Source organism: Nerophis lumbriciformis, linkage group LG09 (genome assembly GCF_033978685.3).
Source record: "Nerophis lumbriciformis linkage group LG09, RoL_Nlum_v2.1, whole genome shotgun sequence".
Classification (NCBI taxonomy): domain Eukaryota; kingdom Metazoa; phylum Chordata; class Actinopteri; order Syngnathiformes; family Syngnathidae; genus Nerophis; species Nerophis lumbriciformis.
In genome coordinates, this window is record NC_084556.2 from 9,930,009 (window position 1) to 9,942,781 (window position 12,773).

At 40.0% G+C, this 12,773-nt stretch overlaps 1 protein-coding gene across 3 annotated transcripts in view; it reads left to right on the top strand.

The window, feature by feature from the left end:
- The window catches only part of sgcd (sarcoglycan, delta (dystrophin-associated glycoprotein)), a 547,116-nt gene that overhangs the window by 411,374 nt on the left and 122,969 nt on the right, over window positions 1–12,773 (top strand). For all 3 annotated transcript variants that reach the window (XM_061962681.2, XM_061962678.2, XM_061962680.2), the window contains exons 4-5: window positions 146–233; window positions 11,089–11,208. In XM_061962681.2, the coding sequence (XP_061818665.1) occupies window positions 146–233; window positions 11,089–11,208 (208 nt within the window). The remainder of the gene's footprint in view (window positions 1–145; window positions 234–11,088; window positions 11,209–12,773) is intronic.

The window sequence follows — 12,773 nt, forward strand, 5'->3', positions numbered from 1 at the left end:
TCTCTGCATCCTGGAGTCATGCCATCAGCCGACATGCGCCACTGATACACATTGGAGACTTGTGTATACAGTGCAATGAACAATACTATTGATAGTATGTCGTTTGGACTTAAAGAACTAAGTGGTTGTGTTTGTCATCCCGCAGGGTCGCCCCCTGTTCCTGCAGTCGTCCAGAAACGTGTCGGTCAACGTCGTCAACAGCAACAACCAGCTGCTAACGCAACTCGTCACAGGTACGATGCAGCTCCCGACACACTTTGTTTTCCCTTCTTCTTTTAAAAGTCTCCGACGCGCTGACGACATCGGCCGCAACAATATTTCTCTCTGATCCTTCCCTTTTCAACATTTGTTTGTGCGTCAAAAGACGTTTCAAAGACATTCGACGGAGACGTTCACACACAATATAAACTGGAAATTGGTTTGGAAAGGAGAGCCTCATAAACACACACTTCATGTTGAAAGTGAACGTGTTCCTTGAAGGAAATGTAAGAAAAATAACGTCAAGTAATTAATACAATTTAAAATCATCAAATACATGTAAATATAGGGAAATAAATTGTTTGGAAGAGTTTACTGAAGTATGTTTCAAAGTGTATCCCTCACCCATTTAGGAGTTTTTTTAAATCAATAACCTCTTATAAGGTCTCTGAGGTCTCAACTGCGATGTTTGCATATATTTGCTTTGCAATGTGAATTGAAAATGCGCTGAGGCAGCAACTTCCCTTTTGCCAGACATGACAGTAAAATACAACATGTACTGTAAGTACAGTACAGCGTACACCCACAACATTCCAGTGTGAGGGAAGGGCTCCCCGTGAACCGCTGCTCCCCAGTCGCCGGCAGCTCTCATGCCGACCCCCTACCTCGCTTGATTGGAGTTATGACTTACTTATTTTCCGGCCTGTAGATCGCACAGGTATTCAAGCCACACCCACCAAATTTTTAGAAGATATAAATATGTTTACATACAGTCGTGGTCAAAAGTTTACATACACTTGTAAAGAACATAATGTTATAGCTGTCTTGAGTTTCCAATAATTTCTACTACTTTTTTTGTGATAGAGTGATTGGAGCACATACTTGTTGGTCACAAAAAACATTCATGAAGTTTGGTTTTTTTATGAATTTATTATGGGTCTACTGAAAATGTGACCAAATCTGCTGGGTCAAAAGTATTCATACAGCATTGTTAATATTTGCTTACATGTCCCTTGGCGAGTTTCACTGCAATAAGGCGCTTTTGGTAGCCATCCACAAGCTTCTGGTTGAATTTTTGACCACTCCTCTTGACAAAATTGGTGCAGTTCAGCTAAATTTGTTGGTTTCCTGACATTAACTTGTTTCTTCAGCATTGTCCACACGTTTAAGACAGGATTTTGGGAAGGCCATTCTAAAACCTTAATTCTAGCCTGATTTAGCCATTCCTTTACCACTTTTGACGTGTGTTTGGGGTCATTGTCCTGTTGGAACACCCAACTGCACCCAAGACCCAACCTTCAGGTTGTCCTGAAGAATTTGGAGGTAATCCTCCTTTTTCATTGTCCCATTTACTCTCTGTAAAGCACCAGTTCCATTGGCAGCAAAACAGGCCCAGAGCATAATGCTACCACCACCATGCTTGGCGGTAGGCATGGTGTTTCTGGGATTAAAGGCTTCACTTTTTCTCCTCCAAACATATTGCTGGGTATTGTGGCCAAACAGCCCAATTTTTGTTTCATCTGACATCACACGGACAAAGATAAGACCTTCTCGAGGAAAGTTCTGTGGTCAGATGCACACAAGTTTGATGTTGTCTTGTATTTTAGTCAAGTCATTTACAAAAGGTAAACATGGTCGGCGATATACCGTAGCAGCTACACAACAGCTAAGCACATAAGCTAGACATACTGTACGCAAAAAGTGTCCTTGATTAAGCAATATTGCAGTCTAAAACAGTACATTTGTCAATATAAGCAAGTATAAAAAAAAATGTACGCGTACAAAGTTTCCAAAGCAGAAGTATCTGAAAGTATCCAGTAACAAACGTGTCTGCATCTTTCAACTTACGGAGTCGTGTGTTTGACTTTATGAATGATTGTGACCACAAGTGGTTGCCAAAACACGAAACAAGTCATTAGGTTAATGTTTGTCATGCCTACCATTGTTCTCTGAGTCATTTCACTTGATCAAACATTTTCTAATATTTTAACCAACACACAAGGCTCCAATATCGTATCTGAAGTGAATCCGTTGTATCGGGACACACCTACTAAAAAAATGACTGTTTTCAAATTGCTCTTTATGTAACTTTCTGCGTTCTTTATCTCTCATCACAACGCTGCTCCTTCTTTTGGAATAACCTCTTCTAAAAAGCCAAATAATAAACAACAACAAAATGTACATTAAATGGTGTAAAAATATTAAAAATAATAACTTTTAATGATGTTCGTTCTTCTCTAATCATTGTCATGCCTTTCTTCTTAATGGAATAAATGTCACATAAAATTCATACAGCAATGTTAATATTTGGTTACATGTCCCTTGGCAAGTTTCACTGCAATAAGGCGCTTTTGGTAGCCATTCGTAAGCTTCTGGTTGAATTTTTGACCACTCCTCTTGGCAAAGTTGGTGCAGTTCAGCTCAATTTGTTGGTTTTCTGACTTGGACTTGTTTCTTCAGCATTGTCTACACGTTTAAGTCAGGACTTTGGGAAAAACCTTAATTCTAGCCTGATTTAGCCATTCCTTTACCACTTTTGATGTGAGTTTGGGGGTCATTGTCCTGTTGGAACACCCAACTGCGCCCAAGATCCAACCTTCAGGTTGTCCTGAAGATTTTGGAGATAATCCTCCTTTTTCATTGTCCCATTTACTCTCTGTAAAGCACCAGTTCCATTTGCACCAAAACAAGCCCAGAGCATAATACTACCATCACCATGCTTGACGGTAGGTATGGTGTTCCTGAGATTAAAGGCCTCACCTTTTCTCCTCCAAACATATTGCTGGGTATTGTGGCCAAACGGCTCAAATTTTCTTTCATCTGACCACAGAACTTTCCTCCAGAAGGTCTTATCTTTGTCCATGTGATGTCAGATTAAACAAAAAATGAGCTGTTTGGCCACAATACCCAGCAATATGGAAACTAGCTCTCCAATCAGCTAAACAGACTCAATAACTCCACTGGGATGTTTTGATGAATTTGCAATACTGAAACAATACAAAAATAATGCCATTCTGAGGTAATGATGCTAACAAAGACACTTGTAAACGTGTTAGCATATTGGCAAATGCTAACAGCGCCATCATAAATTCCGTCACAATAGCACGCACAAATATGCATGAAAAAACTCCTACAGACATCACACAGGGGACGGATTAATAAGTATGAATTGTTTTAGTTGTATTGTAAAATGTTACGTCGCGGTCGCTCCCAAGATGCAGATGGAACTCCGGATGCAGAGTGCAGGTAACAAAATTATTTAATGTTCATAAATCAGGCAGGAACAAACAAACAAACACAAGAAGGAATGCCTATAGCACAGGGAGCTAACGGAATAGCTAACGAGGAAACGCATAAGGCAAAGCTTAGCTCAGGGATCCAAAGGGTAATCGACGTAAACTGTTGCATGGAAGCAAACTAAAGCACCGGACCGAGTGTGGCGAAAAGCAGGACTAAATAGCTTTCGAATTAGTGCCCGGAAACAGGTGAGCATCCGGAACACTAATCAGAGCCAGGTGAAAACAATGAATAGACATGGCAACCAAGGAGACACAAAACAGGGGTGCTGAAACAGAACTAAGCCAGCATGTGAAATCAAACATAAACAATATATATATATATATAACTGGGATTTATATAGCGCTTTTCTAAGTACCCAAAGTCGCTTTACATGTAGAACCCATCAATCATTCACACCTGGTGGTGGTAAGCTACTTTCATAGCCACAGCTGCCCTGGGGTAGACTGACGGAAGCGTGGCTGCAATTTGCGCCAACGGCCCCTCCGACCACCACCTATCATTCATCATTCAATTCACCGGCGTGAGTGGCACCAGGGGCAAAGGGTGAAGTGTCCCGCCCAAGGACACAACGGCAGCGATTTTTGGATGGTAAGAGGCGGGGAGCGAACCTGCAACCCTCAGGTTTCTGGCATGGTTGCTCTACCCACTACGCCATGCCGCCCCAAACAAACTATGATCCGAGCAACGGATCATGACATAAAACTTACAAACGTTGCCTGGAGTGATGAATGAAGCATCCTTTCGAGCAGAAACGCTGTGGACAAATACTTCCGGTTCAAGGAGCAAAACTGGAAGTACATCTCAACCAGCAGCACCTGCAGTGATGGCGCCGCAGCATAAACAAAAACACCCCTTTCCAGTGTCTTTGTTGGCGCAATATGAAAACTATTTGTTGAATACGAAACTTTATGGCAGTTAGCAAAGAAACATCCATAAATTAGCCACACCGTTTTATAAGCCGCAAGGATCAAAGCGTGGGGAAAAAAGTAGCTGCTGTAGTCCAGGGGGGAAAAAACGGTAGTTATAATGTTTGAGTGTCAAGATGTACACAGAGTACTCTAAAGTATATTTATTTCTATAAGATGGGAAGATAGAGTGAAAGTTTGGGGTAATTTGTAACCCTCCATCCTTTCTGGTGCTTCCACGTGTCAGCAGACGTGCTCAGGTTGCCTGGTTATAACGACTTCATGTCATTACGTCGTTAATCATCCCTTCACCTGTGCCAGCGGCCACCATAACTCCGCTCCCACTTTCCTCTTTTGCGCCGCACCCCCCCCTATGGTCACCCTCTTAATAGAGCTGGCAGGCTCAGAGGGTTACAAATCACTCTTTGAGTAAACACGCACATGGGAGTGTCTTTTGCGTCCGAACGATACGGCGGCATTGGAAAATCTACCCCCGGATGGACAGAATCCGCCGTGTCAATCTTTCTTTCTTCCATCTTTCCTCGTGCGTGCTGACTCCAGCAGACGTTTTTTTTCTTTGAGCAAAACGCGTTTATTTTTCCCTGCTTTCAGCTGCAGGTCACTCACTTTGCTCCTTAATCATATTCCTTTCAATATTTGCCTTCTCAAGCTCTCGATTGCAACGTTCAGAAAAGATTTCGGAATGGATTATCAACATGAGGCACCGACTGTACATGTACGACTTTGTAGAGAAAAGCACTAAAAGCTGTGAAAACCGGAGAAAAGTGTAGATGGACCACCTTTTTTTCCCCGTTACATGCAATCTGCCACGCACTGAGTTCAGCACGGAAAATAGGGCTGCGGTTTTGGTTTAAGTCAGCCAAATTTCCGTTATTTGTACCGAGGATGTCCTTGTGGCTTGTGCAGCCCTTTGAGACACTTGTGATTTAGGGCTATATAAATAAACATTGATTGATTGATTGATTGATATTTTGTTTAATTTTCAAGACGTTACGACAGGTTTTTCTTTGTATATTCAGTGTCATTCAAAAGACAATAGAACATTCTGTTGTTCTGTATTGTTTTGTATTGTAGTGTTAGGCATCGTTTCTAGAGATGTCCGATAATATCGGCCGATAAATGCGTTAAAATGTAATATCGGAAATTATTGGTATCGGGTTTTTTTTATTATCCGTATCGGTTTTTTTTGTTTTTTTTTAATTAAATCAACATAAAAAACACAAGATACACTTACAATTAGTGCACCAACCCAAAAAACCTACCTCCCCCATTTACACTCATTCACACTCGTTCACACAGAAGGGTTGTTTCTTTCTGTTATTAATATTCTGGTTCCTACATTATATATCAATATATATCAATACAGTCTGCAAGGGATACAGTCCGTAAGCACACATGATTGTGCGTGCTGCTGGTCCACTAATAGTACTAACCTTTAACAGTTAATGTTCCTTATTTTCATTAATTACTAGTTTCTATGTAACTATTTTTATATTGTTTTACTTTCTTTTTTATTCAAGAAAATGTTTTTAATTTATTTATCTTATTGTATTAATTTTTTTTTAAAGGACCTTATCTTCACCATGCCAGGTTGTCCAAAATAGGCATAATAATGTGTTAATTCCACGACTGTATATATCGGTTGATATCGGTATCGGTAATTAAAGAGTTGGACAATATCGGAATATCGGATATCAGCAAAAAGCCATTATCGGACATCCCTAATCGTTTCAATTTGGACGGTTATGGTTACCAATGATTTGATTCTTTTAAGAGGCAAGTTCAAAAATGTACTATGAATTTATAAGCAGTATATACCGTATTTTCCGGACCATAGGGCGCACCGGATTAAAAGGGGCACTGCCGATGAGCGGGTCTATTCAGGGCTTTTTTCATACAAAAGGCGCACCGGATTATAAGACGCATTAACGGGGTCATATTATGATTTTTATTTATTTATTTAAAACACTATCTTGTGGTCTACATCAGTGGTCCCCAACCTTTTTGTGGCTGCGGACCGGTCAACGCTTGAAAATTCGTCCCACAGACCGGGGGGGGGGGGGGGGGGGTTTGTTTTTTGTTTTTTTTGTCATAAAGAAATACAATCATGTGTGCTTACGGACTGTATTCCTGCAGACTGTATTGATATATATTGATATATAATGGAGGAACCAGAAATATTAATAACAGAAAGAAACAACCCTTTTGTGCGAATGAGTGTAAATGGGGAGGGAGTTTTTTTGGGTTGGTGCACTAGTGTATCTTGTGTTTTTTATGTTGATTTAATAAATAAATATATATTTATTTTTTATTTTTTATTTTTTTTATTTCTTGTGCGTCCCGGTACCAATCGATCCACGGCCCGGTGGTTGGGGACCACTGGTCTACATAACATGTTATGGTGGTTATTTGGTGAAAGTGTTGCATAGATTATGTTTTACAGACCATTTTCAAGTAGCTTTCTGACAGTCGCTTCAGGATGCGCCGTTTTGTGGGCGGTCTTATATACGTGGCTCACCTTCGGCAGCGTCTTCTCCCCGTCATTTTTGTTGTAGCGGTGTAGCGTGCAAGGACGGGAGTGGAAGAAGTGTCAAAAGATGGCGCTAACTGTTTTAATGACATTCAAACTTTATTTAAATCAACAACGGAGCAGCATCTCCTCATCCGTGGCTCACTAGTGCAACAACAACGCCGGAAATGTGTCCCGTGAAAAAACGTCCGACCGGAACCCTCTAATAACTAAAGTTCCGTGGGTGAATTATGTAAACCCACTACAGTTTTTAGCGCTTTGATAGCTACTCTATTGACAGATATAAGTAAGAACTTTACACTTCTTTATATTATAAATGGCAACAGAGGAAGATGAATGCCACATAAGGTTTTAATAACAAACCAAAAGGCGAGAGCAACTGGGAAGTGCTCTGAAAGTACAGGGGAAGCGATGCACGACAACAACTAAACTCAACGGGCCACAAAGTAAACAAAAAGAGAATGCTGGAGAACAGCAAAGACTTACGACACTTGTGGAGCAGAGACAAAGTACATGCGTACTTGACATGACAAGTGACAATGTCCCGACAACAAAAGACGGGACCGGCACAACTTAAAGGGGAACATTTTCACCAGACCTATGTAAGCGTCAATATATACTTTGATGTTGCAGAAAAAAGACCATATATTTTTTTAACTGATTTCCGAACTCTAAATGGGTGAATTTTGGCGAATTAAACGCCTTTCTAATATTCGCTCTCAGAGCGATGAAGTCACGTTGTGACGTCACATCGGGAAGCAATCCGCCATTTTCTCAAACACCGAGTCAAATCAGCTCTGTTATTTTCCGTTTTTTTGACTGTTTTCCGTACCTTGGAGACATCATGCCTCGTCGGTGTGTTGTCGGAGGGTGTAACAACACGAACAGGAACGGATTCAAGTTGCACCAGTGGCCCAAAGATGCGAAAGTGGCAAGAAATTGGACGTTTGTTCCGCACACTTTACCGACGAAAGCTATGCTACGACAGAGATGGCAAGAATGTGTGGATATCCTGCGACACTCAAAGCAGATGCATTTCCAACGATAAAGTCAAAGAAATCTGCCGCCAGACCCCCATTGAATCTGCTGGAGTGTGTGAGCAATTCAGGGACAAAGGACCTCGGTAGCACGGCAAGCAATGGCGGCAGTTTGTTCCCGCAGACGAGCGAGCTAAACCCCCTGGATGTCTTGACTCACACCGTCCCTTATACTGGACAGATCAGCTTTCAGGAAAAGAGCGCGGATGAGGGTATGTCTACAGAATATATTAATTGATGAAAATTGGGCTGTCTGCACTCTCAAAGTGCATGTTGTTGCCAAATGTATTTCATATGCTGTAAACCTAGTTCATAGTTGTTAGTTTCCTTTAATGCCAAACAAACACATACCAATCGTTGGTTAGAAGGCGATCGCCGAATTCGTCCTCGCTTTCTCCCGTGTCTCTGGCTGTCGTGTCGTTTTCGTCGGTTTCGCTTGCATACGGTTCAAACCGATATGGCTCAATAGCTTCAGTTTCTTCTTCAATTTCGTTTTCGCTACCTGCCTCCACACTACAACCATCCATTTCAATAAATTCGTAATCTGTTGAATCGCTTAAGCCGCTGAAATCCGAGTCTGAATCCGAGCTAATGTCGCTATAGCTTGCTGTTCTTTCCGCCATGTTTGTTTGTGTTGGCTTCACTATGTGACGTCACAGGAAAATGGACGGGTGTTTATAACGATGGTTAAAATCCGGCACTTTGAAGCTTTTTTTAGGGATATTGCGTGATGGGTAAAATTTTGAAAAAAACTTCGAAAAATATAATAAGCCACTGGGAACTGATTTTTAATGGTTTTAACCATTCTGAAATTGTGATAATGTTCCCCTTTAAATAGTCTTGATTGATAACAGAAAACAGGTGGGGGGAATAATGCTCAGAAGCAGGAGTCAAGTAGCTGCAGGGAAACACAAAAACGGAAATGCCACCAAAATAAAAGCACAGGACAGGAACAAAAGCACTAACCACATCAAAACACTAAACTCATAAGGTAAAAAAAAATAAAAAATACTGGTACTTCAACTTGAAGAGATGTTGGTTGCACTATGTTTCATATTAATATTGTATTATTACAATGTTGGAAAACAACAGCAAAAGTGTTGAAGTGTGGATTACTATACTTTTTCTGAAAATTGCTTAAATGTTGTTTCAATGTCCTCTTGTTAATTCAACCTAAAGTGTTGGTTGCACTTTATTCAAATAAGATGTGAATACATTGCTTGTTTGTATCCATAATTCATTCATACATAATTCCCTTACAAGAAATAACCGCAAAATAGGAAACGTCACCTACGGTGTCTTATACCCTCTATTTGTTTCTCAGTCACAATGCTTGATTTAGTTTTTTGCTAAAAAGTTACTGAATCGATTTCAACTCACTGAATCGTTTCGGATCGTTCTAAAAAAAAAAATAAGATCGTCCCTGAATGTTGTTATACCAAATCGTTTTAGCGACAGTGCTAACCTTACACGCCCATTCGAGCAGCAACATCATGCTAAGGTAGTTTATTCTCTATAGAAAAACAAAATGGTCAAACTCACATTTGGTGTCAAATTACTGCTAGAACATCATTAAATGTCCATTCTGCACACTAAGTGACATTTAACCTAGAGATGTCCGATAATGGCTTTTTTGCCGATATCCGATATTCCGATATTGTCCTACTCTTAATTACCGATACCGATATATACAGTCGTGGAATTAACACATTATTATGCCTAATTTTGTTGTGATGCCCCGCTGGATGCATTAAACAATGTAACAAGGTTTTCCAAAATAAATCAACTCAAGTTATGGAAAAAAAAATGCCAACATGGCACTGTAATATTTATTATTGAAGTCACAAAGTGCATTTTTTTTTTTTTACATGCCTCAAAACAGCAGCTTGGAATTTGGGACATGCTCTCCCAGAGAGAGCATGAGGAGGTTGAGGTGGGCGGGGGGTAGGGGATAGCGGAGGGTGTTTATTGTAGCGTCCCGGAAGAGTTAGTGCTGCAAGGGGTTCTGGGTATTTGTTCTGTTGTGTTTATGTTGTGTTACGGTGCGGATGTTCTCCCAGAAATGTGTTTGTTATTCTTGTTTGGTGTGGGTTCACAGTGTGGCGCATATTTGTAACAGTGTTAAAGTTGTTTATACAGCCACCCTCAGTGTGACCTGTATGGCTATTGACCAAGAATGCATGGCATTCACTTGTGTGTGTGAAAAGCCGTAGATATTATGTGACTGGGCCGGCACGCAAAGGCAGTGCCTTTAATGTTTATTGGCGCTCTATACTCCTCCCTACGTCCGTGTACACAGCGGCTGTCATGTCTGTGTGATCATGTTTTTGTTTTGGTCATGTTCGGTTTTGTTTTTGGACTTTTTGTGCACTTTTATTTTGTCACCATAGCAACCATTAGTTTTCACGCACCTGTTTCACGTTTTGAGTTACGCACCTGTTTTCGTTAATCATGTCTGTAGTATTTAAGTTCATTGTTTTTCAGTTTGTCTTTCTGGTGACATCCCACAATTATGCTCGGCACATTTCTGACACTTGATTTCATGTCCATCGTTCATGCTGCTCCTTTTAGTCCATGCCAAGTAAGTTTTGTTTATTAATGCCATAGTCTTTTGGTTTCATAGTTTGTTCTCCGCCACTGTGCGCGCTTTTCGTTTTGTACTTTATTTTGATATATTAAATAAATCATGTATTTACATTCCCGTCTCGCCCGAGCCAACTTTCCGTTGCATTCCGGAAAAGCAAACACCCAGGACCAAGTCATGACAGCGGCGTTTTAAAAAGTCATACATTTTACTTTTTGAAACCGATACCGATAATTCCCGATATTACATTTTTAAGCATTTATCGGCCGATAATATCGGCAGTCTGATATTATCGGACATCCCTAATTTAACCTCATATAAAACATATTTTTGTACATATTTTAGTACTGAATAAGCACAGGAATGCACTGTATAGTGTGAGCTCGCTGCCAGTAAGATTTCCTTTACATCCGCACAAGTCTGTAGCGAAAAATACTGAAGTCCCATTCAATGCAAGCTCCTTCCTAAAGATTTCACCTGTAATTCAATCTTCTGCATTTTGTTTTGCTTCAGGATCCAGCGGGTTTAAGGCGCGAGGCAAGATGTTCGAGGTCAAATCCACGTCCGGGAAGCTCCTTTTCTCGGCCGACGAGCAGGAGGTGGTGGTGGGCACCGAGAGGCTCCGAGTGATGGGTGAGTGGTCCGATATACGACTTTGTGCTTTTACGCTGAAGTTAAAGGAGGCTCTGGAAAGCGCTGACGGGCAGGTGGAGACGTTCTCCTCCGACAGATGGCTTCGTGGGCGATGAAACCAGACGAGGGAGGAGGAGGAGTCCTCAAAGTGACAGACGCAGGAAGATTCCGATTAAAAAAGTTATTCTTACAGTGACCCTGATAGTTTAGATTGGAGTGAAGACTGGGGGAATTTCCTGTACAGACGGGAGCGATTTTTCCTTTTCCCCCGCTCGTCTACATTCACTTACAGCATCGCACAGTCAGATTGCATTAGCGTCACCCGACCTCGGCAAAGTGCTGCCGTGCCACAGATGGCAGGGGGGGATGCGTTATTAGACGGGCATTGTTCTACTTTTAAATCTTTTAAGACTGAGACACTCTCTCGAAATAATGCAGAATGTCAAAGCGAGCCGGAGCTTTTCCTCCTGTCACTCACGCACACACACAGAAATATCAGCGACCAGCATTTTAAAGTGTTTTTGTTTTGTTTCCCTTATTTATTTAAAGGACAATGTGCAGTTACACTAGATCAGGGGTCACCAACGCGGTGCCCACGGGCACCAGGTCGACCCGTAAGGACCAGATGAGTCGCCCGCTGGCCTGTTCTGAAAATAGCTCAAATAGCAGCACTTACCAGTGAGCTGCCTCTATTTTTTAAATTGTATTTATTTACTAGCAAGCTGGTCTCGCTTTGCTCGACATTTTTAATTCTAAGAGAGACAAAACTCCAATAGAATTTGAAAATCCAAGAAAATATTTTAAAGACTTGGTCTTGTTTAAATAAATTCATTTATTTTTTTACTTTGCTTCTTATAACTTTCAGAAAGACAATTTTAGAGAAAAAATACAACCTTAAAAATTATTTTAGGATTTTTAAACACATATACCTTTTTACATTTTAAATTCCTTCCTCTTCTTTCCTGACAATTTAAATCAATGTTCAAGTAAAAAAAATGTTTTATTATTGTAAAGAATAATAAATACATTTTAATTTAATTCTTCATTTTAGCTTCTGTTTTTTCAACGAAGAATATTTGTGAAATATTTCTTCAAACTTATTATGATTAAAATTCCAAAAGATTATTCTGGCAAATCTAGAAAATCTGTAGAATTAAATTTAAATCTTATTTCAAAGTCTTTTGAATTTCTTTTAAAATGTTTGTTCTGGAAAATGTAGAAGAAATAATGATTTGTCTTTGTTAGAAATATAGCTTGGTCCAATTTGTTATACATTCTAACAACTTTGACTGACTTTTGTATTTTACATGAGTTATTATTTGCACAAACATGGTGCAAAGTAATTCATGATTTGTTAAAAAATGTTAGTGGCTAGCTAGTTAAAATGGGATATTGTGATGTCACAAGACTGTCTTAGAAGTGATCATTTGAAAATGTTCAATTTGAAAAATGTGCACTTAGAGAAAATATTTTAAAAAAAGGGTTGCATATTGATATTTATCTGTTTCTATATATATTTATTGTGAGAAATCATTAAGATGATCAGTATTTCCACAAAGATAAAT